General features: G+C 42.9%; 1 protein-coding gene across 11 annotated transcripts in view; it reads left to right on the plus strand.

Annotated features, from left to right (window-relative positions):
• myo7aa (myosin VIIAa) overlaps positions 1–14,143 on the plus strand; it is a 31,583-nt gene extending 17,440 nt beyond the window's left edge. For 6 of the 11 annotated variants that reach the window (XM_069533802.1, XM_069533803.1, XM_069533808.1 and 3 more), the window contains 30 exons: positions 1,136–1,230; positions 1,309–1,393; positions 1,554–1,772; positions 2,441–2,548; positions 2,722–2,931; positions 3,085–3,291; positions 3,471–3,647; positions 3,772–4,073; positions 4,193–4,319; positions 4,443–4,562; positions 4,809–4,982; positions 5,144–5,371; positions 5,490–5,657; positions 6,040–6,157; positions 6,373–6,499; positions 6,816–6,985; positions 7,069–7,259; positions 7,531–7,655; positions 7,896–8,053; positions 8,563–8,716; positions 8,928–9,083; positions 9,603–9,708; positions 9,783–9,896; positions 10,305–10,392; positions 10,630–10,736; positions 10,874–11,059; positions 11,367–11,483; positions 11,594–11,677; positions 11,870–11,989; positions 12,177–14,143. In XM_069533802.1, coding sequence (XP_069389903.1) covers positions 1,136–1,230; positions 1,309–1,393; positions 1,554–1,772; positions 2,441–2,548; positions 2,722–2,931; positions 3,085–3,291; positions 3,471–3,647; positions 3,772–4,073; positions 4,193–4,319; positions 4,443–4,562; positions 4,809–4,982; positions 5,144–5,371; positions 5,490–5,657; positions 6,040–6,157; positions 6,373–6,499; positions 6,816–6,985; positions 7,069–7,259; positions 7,531–7,655; positions 7,896–8,053; positions 8,563–8,716; positions 8,928–9,083; positions 9,603–9,708; positions 9,783–9,896; positions 10,305–10,392; positions 10,630–10,736; positions 10,874–11,059; positions 11,367–11,483; positions 11,594–11,677; positions 11,870–11,989; positions 12,177–12,269 — 4,434 coding nt within the window. In that variant the 3' untranslated portion in view covers positions 12,270–14,143. The remainder of the gene's footprint in view (positions 1–1,135; positions 1,231–1,308; positions 1,394–1,553; positions 1,773–2,440; positions 2,549–2,721; positions 2,932–3,084; positions 3,292–3,470; positions 3,648–3,771; positions 4,074–4,192; positions 4,320–4,442; positions 4,563–4,808; positions 4,983–5,143; positions 5,372–5,489; positions 5,658–6,039; positions 6,158–6,372; positions 6,500–6,815; positions 6,986–7,068; positions 7,260–7,530; positions 7,656–7,895; positions 8,054–8,562; positions 8,717–8,927; positions 9,084–9,602; positions 9,709–9,782; positions 9,897–10,304; positions 10,393–10,629; positions 10,737–10,873; positions 11,060–11,366; positions 11,484–11,593; positions 11,678–11,869; positions 11,990–12,176) is intronic. The other 5 variants (XM_069533804.1, XM_069533812.1, XM_069533805.1 and 2 more) reach the window with 1 other exon arrangement.
• The last annotated feature ends 1,226 nt before the right edge of the window (positions 14,144–15,369 follow it).

Raw genomic sequence — 15,369 nt, forward strand, 5'->3', positions numbered from 1 at the left:
CATGTGAGGGCAGATGTCCCCCTGAGGTCAGTGGTAAGGCACATCCGTTAGCTGGTTGCCATGGTGACCGTGTCCTGAGAACCAGAGCTCAGCACTTTGTTCCTCGGTGACAGAGTGAACCGCTCCTCTCTGGTGAAACGTTGTGTGTTCGCAGCTCGTTGTTCATATTGTCATCGTGACTCAACAAGTGACCAGCAGACGTGAGGAGTTTCAGATTTTGTGGACGACAATGTTTGACATTTAACTCAGTTTTCATGTTCTTGAAGTTTTTATTTTGTATTTATTTACTGAGAGTATTTAGCACCACGGAGGAGGTTGTGTTTTCACCCCCGTGTGTTTGTTGGTTGGTTTGGTGTGAAGGACGTGTCAGGAGGAACCCATTTCATTAATGAAGGATTTTTATATATTTTTTATTTCAGATAAAAACATTTTTCTTGTTTTTCCAGACAACAGTTCATTGACTTTGATGAAAAACCTCTGAGTGGTTGACTTTAAGGGGCTCGACTGACTGAAACTCGTTTTTATTTTATCCTCCAGATAACAAACACTCGATAACATCTTACTGCAGCTGCGGATCTGTCTCCGTGCATATAAAGTTTTCAGGTTTTTAAGGCTCGTCTCTCTCAGGCCTCATGGCTCAGCTGGACAGGAAGCAGCACAGCAGAGAGAGTGCAGCGGGGTGAAGGTGGGGCAGTGCCCACACTTCCCCGACAGGATGTGGTCAGGTCAGAGGTCAGATGGACAGATCACAACAGGAGGACACGGAGCTTCAGATGTTTGTGTTCACATATATGTCACATTAACAAGCTGCCAGATTAAAGCCTGTCAGGGAAAATGCTGAAGTTTAAGTTTAATTCAACTCAATTTATCCGGAGAAGGACATTTTCAAAATTCACAGTCAAAATGTTTAAACGTTTGTCAGAGGCAACGGATCAACAGACATGGATTAGTGCGAGCAGCAGGAAATCAAATAACAGCTTCTGTTATAGTTCATGTCAATAAATAACTGATAATAACAGAGTTAAAAAATAGAGGGGGTGAGTCGTGGGGGGGTATTTGAACCAAACTAATGACGCAGCAGAAACAGTATTTAGTGTTTGCACGTGTTATTCATCAGTTCTCTCTCTCTGCGTAGGATCATCACGACATGCTGCTGGAGATCGAGAGAGACAAGGCCATCACTGACAAGGTCATCCTCATCCAGAAGGTGGTCCGAGGTTTCAAGGACAGGTGGGTCTGAAGTCCAGTCTTTGAATATGTCCACGTGTCTCTCTGTATCCACTGATGAGATCAATCTCATGTCGTCAGGTCGAACTTCCTGAAGATGAGGAAGTCGGCTGTGTTGATCCAGAAAACGTGGAGAGGATATCACTGCAGGAAGAACTATGGAGCTGTGAGGATCCACTCTGTGTTTACCACTCATCACACGAACGTGTTTGAATCTAGAAAAGTGTCTTCAGGTCTTTACTATGTCAGGACGATGGTGATCCGTGATGCAGCACACGGGTGAAGTCGTTCAGTCACAGTCTCGCTTCCCTCTCTTCTCTCTTCAGATGCGAGCCGGCTTCTCTCGCCTGCAGGCTCTGGTTCGTTCCAGGAAGCTGTGTGCGTCCTATCACGTGGCCCGTCAGCGCATCACGGGCTTCCAGGGCCGCTGCCGGGGCTACTTAGTGCGCCTGGCGTTCAGGCACAGGCTGTGGGCCGTCATCACCATCCAGGCCTACACCAGAGGCATGATCGCCCGCCGGCTCTACAAGAGGCTGAAGGGAGAGGTGGAGACACAGAGGGACATTTTCTGTTTCTTTCTTCTGCTGCACTTTATCTTTTTAATTTTTTTACTTTGGCAAATGTCCACTGAAAAAAAAAGATTGGTAACAATTTCCACAGAGAAATACATTTAGTATTTAATTTGTATTAATTCCTTTACTAGATAAAGAATAAGTGAAGTGGATTTTACTGCCAATTTTCTCCCTTCGGTATAAAACGTTCTCACATTTTGTATCTAATTTAGAAAAGATTTGACTTAATTACCTTTTATTTACTTTATATCCAGATGTTTCTCAGTAATATCGACTTTACAGCTCTATTAATTAACAGCTGTATTAACTTTATAGATGAACATTTGACATATTAAACAGTTAATTAAATTGAATTGAACTGTTAAATAAATATAGAATGAGTTCTGCATTAATCAGCTACAATATAGATTATTTAAAAATTTGAATATCTGAATATTTTATCTTAATCCACAAGTAACATTATAAGTAAAAAGCATTCAAATATCCAGGTTTTATGCATTCTTTTATTTCTCATAGATATTATATTTTCTTGATAGTCCTATATATTTCTTAAATTGTCATTCTTATCTGAATCCTCCCTTGTTTTTTGTTATATGTATATTTTAAATTTTATGTTTCACATTTTTGATCATCTCCTTCAGTACCGCAGGAGGCTGGAGGCTGAGAAGATGCGTCTGGCTGAAGAAACCAAACTGAGGAACCAGATGTCTGCGAAGAAAGCGAAGGCTGAGGCGGAACGCAAACACCAGGTGAGAGTTCAACGAGGAACTCTGACATTTACAGACATTTTTATAATCCCGGTTTACGTCTGTGACTACACATCATGTCTGCTTTTTCTTATGGACGTATTTGAGATAATGATTCTTTGTCCTGCAGGGAAATCCACTTTATACCTAAAGGAATGTTGCACTTTATTTTGTAGGAGCGTCTGGCCCAGCTGGCCAAAGAGGATGCCGAACGGGAGAAGAAGGAGAAGGAGGAGGCTCGGAGGAAGAAGGAGATGGTGGAGCAGATGGAGAAAGCTCGTTTGGAGCCCGTCAACGACTCAGACATGGTGGACAAGATGTTCGGCTTCCTGGGGACAACAAACTCATTCCCTGGGCAGGAGGGACAAGCTCCTGCCGGCTTTGAGGTGAAGAGAAATTAATGTTGCTGTAACTTCACTGAAAAATCTTTAGTTATAAAAACATATTGTAAGAATTTAACTTAAAACACTTAAAAGTCTAGAGAGTTGTCTGACATTTAAAAAGTGTTGTCTGTGACTGAAACTCTGTCTCCTCCTCAGGACCTGGAGCGAAGCCATCAAGAGCTGGAGGTGGAGGATCTGGACGAAGCTCTTCCTCTGCCTGAGGATGATGATGAGGAAGATTTGTCGGAGTACAAGTTCGCCAAGTATGCCGCCACCTACTTCCAGGGCACCACCACACACACCTACGTCCGACGACCTCTCAAACAGCCGCTGCTCTTCCACGACGACGAGGGAGACCAGCTGGTACAGTACAGGAAAAAACTACAAATAAGATAATAGAACTCAATCAGGAACTTCCCGTCTGTGGAAATGAAAAACTGTCAAACACTCTAGAACCGATGCACAGTCTTTGTTCAAACAGTGATTTGAATATTGATTATTTCCTCTGACAAACTCCATGAATCCTCCATGTCCCGGCTCAGGCTGCTCTGGCGGTGTGGATCACAGTGCTGAGGTTCATGGGAGATCTGCCGGAGCCCAAGTACCACACGGCCATCAGCGACGGAAGCGAGAAGATCCCCGTCATGACCAAGATCTACGAGACGCTGGGAAAAAAGACGTACAAGAGGGAGCTGCAGGCGCTGCAGGGGGAGGGGGAGGTGAGCAAGAGGACACGATTCATCGAGTTTGAGTCTGGAACACATAAGTCTCTTCCATCAGCGTATCATCTGTGCAGGATCATCTCTGATTGGTCCATGAGCCGTCTCTTGTTTGGTCTTTCAGACGCCTCAGTCCGACAGCCACAAGAAGAACAGCGTCCGACACAAGCTGGTGTCGCTCACGCTGAAGAAGAAATCCAAGATCACTGAGGAGGTGAGAGATGGAGAAAGAGAAGAGCGACGATTATGGAATGTGTTTGTCGGAGATTTAGAAATTTTACTGTTCGATGCCTCACAGGTCACCAAGCGCCTCAATGATGGGGAGTACGGTGTCCATGGTAACAGCATGCTGGAGGACCGGCCGACGTCGAACCTGGAGAAACTTCACTTCATCATCGGGAACGGGATCCTGAGACCAGCGCTGAGGTAAACACTGACACACACACACACACACTACCTGTATCTGTCAATACATCAAATATAACTGTGTGTGTGTGTGTGTGTGTGTGTGTGTGTGTGTGTGTGTGTGTGTGTGTGTGTGTCAGGGATGAGATCTATTGTCAGATCTGTAAGCAGCTCAGTCAGAACCCGTCTAAGAGTTCTCACGCTCGTGGCTGGATCCTCGTCTCTCTTTGCGTCGGCTGCTTCGCCCCGACAGAAAAGTTTGTCAAGGTCAGAACATTAGTTTCCATCAGTGACCCTGATCCTTCTGTGTGTTCACAGACACCTGTGTGTTGTATTGTTTTCTGTGTGTGTGAATTAATCTTTACATGAAGTGTGTTGTTGAACTCACAGTACCTGAGGAACTTCATCAGCAGCGGTCCACCGGGTTACGCTCCGTACTGTGAAGAGAGACTGAGACGGACATTTGCTAATGGGACGAGGACACAACCTCCGTCCTGGCTGGAGCTGCAGGTGCACACACACACACACACACACACACACACACACACACACACACACTGCAGGTCAGGGGTCAAGTTTTTCAGGTAGAGTTTGAAAAGACGATTTTGAAGTTTTAGTAATCACAGTAGTTTTTGTTCCAGGTCTGAGGAACCGTTCAAGTGACGGAGCAGAAGCAGCGATATGTTTCTAATTAACTGTAACAAACAGACGTCGCTGTGTTTGAATACTAATCAACAAAAGCTTGTTTACGTCAAGGCCACCAAGTCGAAGAAGCCCATCATGCTGCCGGTGACGTTCATGGACGGCACGACCAAAACGCTGCTGACAGACTCAGCCACCACGGCCAAGGAGCTCTGCATCGCCCTGTCGGACAAGATCAACCTGCGAGACCGCTTCGGGTTCTCACTCTACATTGCTCTGTTTGACAAGGTAGATGCACAAACACACCCGAGAGGATCTTCAACTTAAACCTGCTTTTACCTTCAACACCAAAGACTTGATGAAGAAGTCGTTATAAACATTTCAAATGATTTTCACTGGTGAAGGAAATCAAACAGTCATTGTTGTAAATGCGTCTCGTCCTCCTGCAGGTTTCCTCTTTGGGCAGTGGGAACGACCATGTGATGGACGCCGTGTCGCAGTGTGAGCAGTATGCGAAGGAGCAGGGGGCCCAGGAGAGGAACGCCCCCTGGAGGCTGTTCTTCAGGAAGGAGATTTTCACGCCATGGCACTGCCCCGGCGACGACCTGGTCGCCACCAACCTCATCTACCAACAAACTGTGAGGGGCGTCAAGTTTGGAGAATACCGCTGCGACAGGGTGACTGCAACTGGTTTTGTTCTTTATTTGACCTTTTGTGAATCTGGGTGAGAATATTGATTGTCATGTCTGTCCATGAAGTTAATGTAACTTGGTCCATCTGGCTCTGTGTCCTCAGGAGGACCTGGCAGAACTGGCCTCTCAGCAGTATTACGTCGACTACGGCTCAGAGATCCTTCTGGAGCGGCTGCTCAGCCTCATTCCCTCCTACATCCCAGACCGAGAGATCTGCACCTCCAGGACGGTGGAGAAATGGGCTCATTTCATCATGGCTGCCCACAAAAAGGTGCTGATCAGTGGATCAATGTCGGTCCATGTAGTCCCTGCGTATTCATCCAGACAGAAACCTGCTGTTTTTAACAAATCACGAGTGTGTCGGTCCGACATTTTGGTCCGGACCATAAAAACGAGCAAAGGAACAAACTTGTGGCTCCTGCATCTCAAATAAAATCCAGTATTAACACCAATATTATCGATTTGCTTAAATAACCCGAGCAGGACGGTTTTTACATTTTCTCTGAACAGTTTTCAAAGAGCTCTAGATGTGGCTGAGATGTTACATGTGCTGGAGTAGGTTTGAATTTACATCGGAGGAAATGAACAATTCTCTTGATTCTCTTCCTTTTCGAGCCATGACAATAATCCCTCCCCCTCCTCGCTCTGCTCAGGGCATCTACACCCAGAAGAGGTTCGACCCTCAGAAGGTGAAGGAGGAAGTGGTCGACTTCGCTCGTCACAAGTGGCCTCTGCTCTTCTCTCGTTTCTACGAAGCGTTCAAGTTCTCAGGTGACGTCTATGACCTCTTCTACAAATCTGATCACATCCAGCCACAACCGATCAGAAGTGTAGCTAAGATAGCTCTATGATAATTATGATTTATATATTATAATATATAACAATCACACTTAAGTCGTAGGAATCTTAACACTCAGCACATATTCATTTGTCTGAAACCTCTCTCCTCCTCCTCCTCTTCCTCCTCCTCCTCTTCCTCCTCTCAGGTCCCAGTCTACCTAAAAACGACCTGATCGTAGCCGTCAACTGGACCGGAGTTTATTTTGTAGACGAGCAGGAACAGGTCCTTTTAGAACTCTCCTTCCCAGAAATCACTGCAGTGTCCAGCAGCAGGTGAGGCATGCTGGGAGCTGTAGTCTCTTCACAGAGGGAATTAGTAAATAGATTAGAGTTTGATTGTGGAGCGCTCTGTTCACTGTTCCATCATCTACTGAGGTTTACTTTAATCATGAAACACTTTCTTTTTATGCCTAATTCTCAAAGAACCATACATTTATCTGTCAGGTCAGGAAACGTTCTTTCTTTTTAAATTAGTTTTATTTCACAAAGATTTATTTAGATTTGCACGATACTCACAAGTGACGTTGTTCCAAATCAGAAAATGCATGAATGTGTCGCTGTGTGTCAATGAGCACATTTTATGTTTCAGCGGAGGAAAGTTGCAGGGTCAGAGTTTCACACTAGCGACCATCAAAGGTGACGAGTACACGTTCACCTCCAACAACGCAGAAGACATCCGTGACCTGGTGGTGACCTTCCTGGAGGGCCTGAGGAAGAGGTCAAAGTTTGTGGTCGCGCTACAAGACAACCCCAACCCCAGTAGGTCCTGAGAGGAAGGTTTTATTTTGTTCAAAATCCAAGAAATGAATAGTAAAGCTGCTCTTTGTCTGTTGTTGCTGCAGCTGGGGAGGAGTCAACGTTCCTCAGCTTCCTGAAGGGAGACTTGATCCTGTTGGACCAGGACACCGGCGAGCAGGTCCTCAACTCTGGTTGGGCGCACGGCATCAACGAACGAACCAATCAAAGAGGAGATTTCCCAGCTGACTGCATCTATGTCCTGCCCACGATGGCTCGACCGCCGCAGGAAATAGTGGTGAGAGGAAATGAAATGTCTGAAAGTAAATAACATCTAAATGTAAAGACATTAAACAAAGTGGAAACACAGGAAGCTGTTCAAGACTAAATTCTCATAATTTTCCCAAACAGCAAAATAACTTTATCTGTTGAAGCTGGTGAAGAACAAACAGAGACAAAACATCAGGGTCTCAACAATCTCTGATGAATCATTACAGGGAAACACATTGTTATTCTGACTGACAGTGACTGTTGATTCTGACGTAATCTGATGTCATCCAACCAATCAGGCGCTGGTCACCATGACACCGGACCAGCGGCAGGAGTCGGTTCGTGTTTCACAGCTCGTCATGCCCGAGAGTGACGACAGAACGAAACCCTACACACTGGAGGAGTTCTCCTACGACTACTTCAGGTACACACACACACACACACACACACGCACACACACTTACACAGAAGCAGTTTAGTCTGGAAACGTTCTGTGTCCAAGAGGTTTCATAGAAAAAACAAAGTGTATCAACGTGTTGAGCTCCGACTGTGTCGTCTCACTGAACTGAACACCGAATATTACCCATGATCCTCTGCTCCCTGCGCCAGAAGAGCTGCAGCAGTAACAAATCCACCAAACTCTGTTTGAACCTGCTTCTTTCAGGCCTCCTCCCAAACACACCCTGAGCAGAGTGATGGTCACTAAGAATCGTGGGAAGGACAAACTGTGGAGCTGCACCAGAGAGCCGCTCAAACAGCCGCTGCTGAAGAAGGTGATCAACCACGAGGAGCTGAGTCAGGACGCCTGCATGTCCTTCATCGATATCCTTCAAACAGAGACGGTTTCTGTGGCCTGATGATGACGGAACGTGATCGGGCTTCACTTTACCTCACAGTGTTGAACCTGTATAAGTGGACCAACCCTAACACAGCTGATGTGTCGTGTTTTATTACTTTTTATATTGTTTTATTTTACAAAATTATTTGAAAATATTTTTGCATTTGATACAAAAAGCAAAACTTAACTTAGTTAAAGCTACAAAAACTTACTAACTAACTACGATACCAAACGTGGCTGAAATAATGTTAAGTTAATACTAAAGATAATTAATTACAGTGAATGTATTTCATTCGTGTCCGACGGATCTTTTAATCTATAAATGTTTTCATCTATAACTTTGGCAAAATCTGTTCTTTACAGGTTTGGCTTGTAGCGTTTGTTACCATAGCAACATGTTTGTATATTCATCTACATTCTGTAATTGATATTATATATTTTTATATTTATAATAAACTCAGCAGGTTGTTTTGTTCCTTGACGTTTGTTCCACCTATGATGAAGTACATGGGCGACTACCCGTCCAAACGGACGCGCTCGGTCAACGAGTTGACGGACCAGATCTTTGAGGGAGCGCTGAAGGCCGAACCTCTGAAGGACGAGATCTACTGTCAGATCCTCAAACAGCTGACTGACAACCACGTCAAGTGAGTAAACCGACGCCATCACTACATCAAGTCTGAGCTTCACGCTTCACACTTGCACAAAGAATCGACAGAGAACCTTGCAAACAGTGACACACACACAAAGTATTATTACACGTGGATTTAAAACAATGAGGTTCATTTTTCTAAAACGGTCCAGGTCTCTGCAGGTTTGTTTCTGCAGCGGCTGACTGCGAGTTGTGTTCTCCTGCAGGTACAGTGAGGAGAAAGGCTGGGAGCTGCTGTGGTTGTGCACTGGTCTGTTTCCTCCCAGTAACGTGCTGCTGCCTCACATCCAGCGCTTCCTGCAGTCGAAGAGACATCACCCGCTGTCTGGAGACTGTATGCAGAGGCTGCACAAAGCTCTACGGTAGAACAACACTCCGACTCTGTTTTCAGGGAAACGTGCATCATATGTCTGGTTAATGTTTAGGATGGTTTTAAAAACAACTAAGAGGCAGGATGTTGAATTTCTCTTTTTTAACATAAATTATTTTACTTGATTTAACTTAAAAATGTGTTTTGCTCGTTGGCACTTGTATGTTTGAGTGATGTATGTTTGAGTGATGTATGTTTGACTGTGTAAAGGATGCTCGAGGAAAGATCTTCTGAATTTACCTTAAATCCTCGTCTCCTACAAATACGAGCGTAAAACACAACACGTTGAAAAACGAGTCAAATATTTGTGTTGGACATTGAAGTTTAAAACTTCCAGTCGATGTCCTGCATCTATAAGTTAAGGTCCACACTTTGAATTTGATTTTGAGAATTTAAATCACAATCAATACTCACAGGTCAGAAAACAGGTGTAAACTATTTGAAGCTGAAAACTTTTTCATTTTCCATGAACCACAATACCTTTAATTTGTCCTTGTCGTCGTGGTAACAGTAACGGATCCAGGAAGTATCCCCCTCACCTGGTGGAGGTGGAGGCCATCCAACATAAAACAACACAGATCTTCCACAAAGTCTATTTCCCCGACGATACAGACGAGGTACGACACACAGACGAAGATCAAATATGAGACGGTTTGTACCGAGTGTTTCAGTGTTTGTCTGAAACCTGCAGGCGTTCGAGGTGGAGTCCAGCACCAAAGCCAAGGATTTCTGTCAGAACATTTCCACCCGGCTGCTGCTCAAATCTCCTGAAGGATTCAGCCTCTTCGTGAAGATCTCAGACAAGGTCAGAGGTCAACGAGTTAAACGTTAGAAACCTGTCGCTGCCTGGTTAAAGCAGGTTATCCAGGTCAGGGTGGAGATGATAGGACGGATATTAAACTTCCCTAAAAGTTTTGGTTAAATCACTTTGCTCCTCTCAGATGTTGTTTAATTTCCCAAAAAAGAAAAGTTGAATTGTTTAATGTGTTTTCTTCTCCTTGCCCTTTTCTGTGTCTTCATCTTCTGTTGTTACTTGAGTCCTCAGATCTGTTTTTATCTTAACAATCCCACACACATATTCTTATGTTCCTCTTATTTCAAAAATATATATTTTTAGGTTTGTCTGGAAACTTCTTTCAGTTGCATGACTTTTATGTTAAGACACGATCTGAAGTCATTTCTGTTGGAAACCTTTATTCACTGTGTTCTGCAGGTGATCAGTGTCCCAGAGGGAGATTTCTTCTTTGACTTCGTCCGACATTTAACAGACTGGATCAAGAAATCTCGACCGGCGAAGGACGGTTGGTTGCAGCTTCTGTTTTACGTCTGTAGAAATGTTTTCAGATCAACTTCAGCGTTTGTTTGTCTTGTTCTTAACACACTGAACAAACCTGACGTGTCACCAGACAGTTGCTCGTCATGTTTATTCAGGTTTGCTCGACGTACAAAACTAAGTATTGAAATAGCTCAAACAAAAACATCACGACTTTTATTTTTTGGTTTGAAGGTTAATCACTTGTATGATTCTTGTCCCGCAGGTATTGTCCCCTCTCTGACTTATCAGGTGTTCTTCATGAAGAAGCTGTGGACCAGCACCGTTCCAGGGAAGGACTCCTTCGCCGACTCCATCTTCCACTACTACCAGGTCGGTCTCAGGAGACAGTACTTCAATTATACTCACTGTTTTTTAAATTCAACACAATTATCATCTCTGATTAGAAATGATTGGTATTACGACTTCACTTGAACTGTACCATTGTGATATCAATGTATTTATATCAGGAGCTTCCTAAATACTTGCGTGGCTACCACAAGTGTTCACGAGAAGAGGTTTTCCAATTGGCAGCGCTCATCTACCGCGTCAAGTTTGAAGACGACAAATCTCACTTTCCTACAATTCCCAAAATGCTTCGGGAGCTGGTTCCCCAGGACCTGATTCGTCAGATGTCACCGGATGACTGGAAAAGAGTAAATCTGCAAAACTCCAAACAAAACTGATATTAAATACTTTTAAATACTTTTAAATTAGTCAAATGATGTGTAATTTATACTTTTGCATGATTTATTACCTATTGTAATTAATTATTATACACAAAATAATAAAGCTTCCTCGTACAAACGTTAAAGAAATATTCAGCTTGCTTAGATTTAAAAATGAACAAATTAATTGTTATTTACGTACTAGATGTTAATTCTTTACCGTCATTAATCTTTGCTCTGAATCAAGACGTGGTTTAAATTAATCAATGATTAAACCTGCGTGTGTGTGTTACAGTCTGTGGTGGCGTACTTCAACAAACAGGCCGGTAAATCCAGGGAAGAGGCCAAACTGATGTTTCTGAAGATTATCTACAAATGGCCGACCTTTGGCTCCGCCTTCTTCGAGGTCAAGGTAAACACACATAAAGTCATCCGTCTAACATTCAATATAAAGCACATAACATAACATAACATATGATAAATGATCAGCGGATGTTCAGACAATCTGTTTCTTGTCTTTAGCAAACCACAGAACCCAACTACCCAGAGATCCTGCTGATCGCCATCAACAAACATGGAGTCAGTCTCATCGACCCCAAGACCAAGGTCTGTGTTTGAATCAGTCCAAGTTCACCAGAGACAAGATGATGGTTGAATGGACGTAAACCCACAATGGACATCATGGACTTTCTTTAACCACGAGATTATCAAGGTTTAACTGTGTGTGTGTGTGTGTGTGTGTGTGTGTGTGTGTGTGTCTGTGTGTGTGTGTGTGTGTGTGTTTGTGTGTTTGTGCAGGACGTCCTGACCACACACCCCTTCACCAAGATCTCCAACTGGAGCAGTGGCAACACCTACTTCCACATCACCATCGGCAACCTGGTCAGAGGAAGCAAACTGCTGTGTGAGACCTCACTGGTAGGACACACACACACACACACACACACACACACACACACACACACACACACACACACACACACACACACACACACACACACACACACAGTGTGATGTGTTCACCATCGTCAAAACACCAAATGAGGTCAAGTCTTCCAGGAACAGGGCGTTCATCCTGTCTATCATGTTTCCATGACAACTGCAGGGTTACAAGATGGACGACCTGCTGACCTCTTACATCAGTCAGATGCTGACCACCATGAACAAGCAGCGCTCCGGGCGGGGCCACAGCAAGTGAACTTCTTACTGGCGGGAGGCCGCTGAGCTCATCCGGCACTTGCGCCCTATAGGCCAGCACTGCAGCTGGGGGCGGACCTTCGCCCACCAGCTGTGGAGGATGAGCCGCAGTCCTTCTGCTAGCTCCCAAGGGTCAAAGGTCTCTGGGGAGAGTTCGGCCGCCAGCAGCGACGACCCCGGCGAAGGCCCCAGCAACTATTACCCCCGCAAATACAACTACGACGAGGACGAGCCGTCCAGCGAGGATGACTACCTCTAACACTCCAACGTCTTCGTCCAACAGGTCGACAGTCAGACCTTCGTGTAGAGAAACACAGCGTGGAGTCAGTCCTGCCTCCACGTGTCCATCATTGGACTGATTCAGATCAAAGCATCGACTCTTGGATCTAGATGTCAGATCTCTGCCAAGTTCAGATGACGCAACCGTGATTTCTGTGCAGGTCCCACCACTCGACCTGCTTGGAGTTTTGTAGTCGTTGTGACGACTGACTGTCGACGAGAGGTCGCACTCTACATCGTCTTTCACCACGAGTGACCCTGACTGTGTCTGTTGTCTGAACCACCCTCACAGAACGAGGCTTCACTTTCTGTTCAGTGATTTAAAGAGTTGTGAAAGATTTCGGGCTCAACATCGTCTCAGATCATCACACGTTTCTCTGCTCCGCTCTCTGACTGCTGTGGTGAGAACCTGTCCTGTAACACCAGCATGTTAAACGCTGTGTGTTTAAAACACGGATATAAAAACATGTCTTGTTAAATTTATTTGCCTCCGAAGTTACTGAAAAGCCTTAAATTTAATCTTGAATATTTTCTCTTGGCTGCTGTAAACTTAACTGTTAGTTATGATTTAAATGAAAAGTTGAACGGCCACATCAAGTGATTTATTATATTGTTTTATACAACTGGGACTTCTGGTCAAATGTTATTTCAAAGATAATAAATACATTAACTTAAAGAATAATTGTCCCTAATGATTTTACATCTTTAGAAGAATGGTTGTATTAAATTCAATCATATACGAAATTAAAAAGCTCTTAGATTTAATTTGCTAAGTTAAAATGCACGTTAACATATGAATCACATCACATGATCAGATTCACTTTTTGAAACTCGGTCCGGTCCTGTGCATCTTAAAACTGACAAAGTTCAAAAGTTTAAAAAGGTTTTTTGTCGTCTGTAACTGTAGCGTTGATCTTTGGAGAATATTTTTTCAGTTCCCTCTGACTCTGAATTACTGACTTACACCTGTCCCTGATATTTATGACCTAAACTGTGTGTAACCATTTCATTTCTGACTGTTTTTTAGTTGACATCTCTTTTGTTTAATGTTGTTTAATATTATCAGCTGTAGATTTTTTTAAATTTAATTTCATGCCTTAATTGTTTATTTATGTAGAGACTACATTACCCAGCATCCAATGGGGTGCAGCTGCTGTTTTCATGGGGCTTTTCTAACGTTCCTGTCAGGCTGCTATAGCTAAAACGTCTTTTAACAAAATACTGTCACGGTCCAAGAGTTGTTGATTTTTTTACCGTTGTTACAAATGTCATTTGTCTTCTGACGTGTCGAGATGACTGAACGAACACGTTTCACTCAGTCATTCATGAGGAATATTAAGAAGTAAAAATAAATCACCTCCCAGACGCAGATGGAACCTGGGCTGGTTTTTGAAAAGTTGCTTAAAGTAAAAATGTTTCAATTGACTCAAATGTTTTTTTGTTTTAAATGTCTCGGTAAAGATTTGGACGCCTGTTTTCAGCAGCACCGGTGCCTGACGGAGACATTTTTTACACCAGAGTCAACACAGATGAATTTATCTTTGAGCTTCTTTAAATTAAGTCGTGCAAAGTGCATAAAGATTTTCTAATCTTAAATTGGATTGTTGTGGTTTTTGTTAAAACTTTCTGGCATTTTACACAGAACAGAACGGAAGCGTATTGAATTCACTTCACAAAAAAAAAACTCAGTTTGACTCAAAGACAGATCAAAACCAGATCAAAGTCAAACTTGATTAAACTAAACAAGTTGGTCATGTTTGTTTCCATGATATCGAGCTCTCAATAAAAGAATGAATGCATCGATTGTTTCAAATGCTCTCTGAACTCAGAAAAAAAAATGAGTCTGAAAAACAGAAGAAGAAAAAAAGAGTCAGAAAAACAAAAAAAGAGTCAGAAAAACTGAAAAAAGATTCAGAAAAACAAAAAAAAGTCAGAAAAACAGAAAAAAGAGTCAGAAAAACTGAAAAAAGAGTCAGAAAAACAGACAAAAAGTCAGAAAAACAGACAAAGAGTCAGAAAAACTGAAAAAAGAGTCAGAAAAACAGACAAAAAGTCAGAAAAACAGACAAAGAGTCAGAAAAACTGAAAAAAGAGTCAGGAAAACAAAAAAAAAGAGTCGGAGAAATTGAAAAAAGAGTCAGAAAAACAGAAAAAAGAGTCCGAAAAACAGAAAAAATTTGTCAGAAAAACAAAAAAATGTCAGAAAAACAAAAAAAAGAGTCAGAAAAACAGAAAAAAGAGTCAGAAAAACAGAAAAAAGTCAGAAAAACAAAAAAAGAGTCAGAAAAACAAAAAAAGTCAGAAAAACTGAAAAAAATTAGTCAGAAAAACAAAAAAATGAGTCTGAAAAAATGAGTCGGAGAAATTGAAAAAAGAGTCAGGAAAACAAAAAAAGAGTCAGAAAAACTGAAAAAAGTCAGAAAAACTGAAAAAAAGAGTCAGAAAAACTGAAAAAAGAGTCAGAAATAACTTGTCAAGAATCGCTTTGTGATCTCCGACTTAGTGATTGATCCAAATCTACGGGGGAAGCTTTGAATTATATATAAATCAGGAGAGCTCTTATCTCTGCTAAGGCCAAACCGACCCTGTAAAAAAAACAAAAAACATCACGCCATGTTAGAGAGAGAAAAATAATCCGAATCCAGATGCCACGTCCTTCCTCCAAGTTTGGAGATGATCCATTCAATCGTTCTTGTTCCTGAGCAGCCGACTGTCAATCGTGGCCCACTGATGCTGAGACCTGCAGGTTACTGTGCTTCACAGATCCGTCACATCCCACTGACCTGGTGAACAAAGTGCATCTGATTCTTAACAATGACGTC

Source organism: Paralichthys olivaceus, chromosome 11, assembly GCF_024713975.1.
Source record: "Paralichthys olivaceus isolate ysfri-2021 chromosome 11, ASM2471397v2, whole genome shotgun sequence".
Classification (NCBI taxonomy): domain Eukaryota; kingdom Metazoa; phylum Chordata; class Actinopteri; order Pleuronectiformes; family Paralichthyidae; genus Paralichthys; species Paralichthys olivaceus.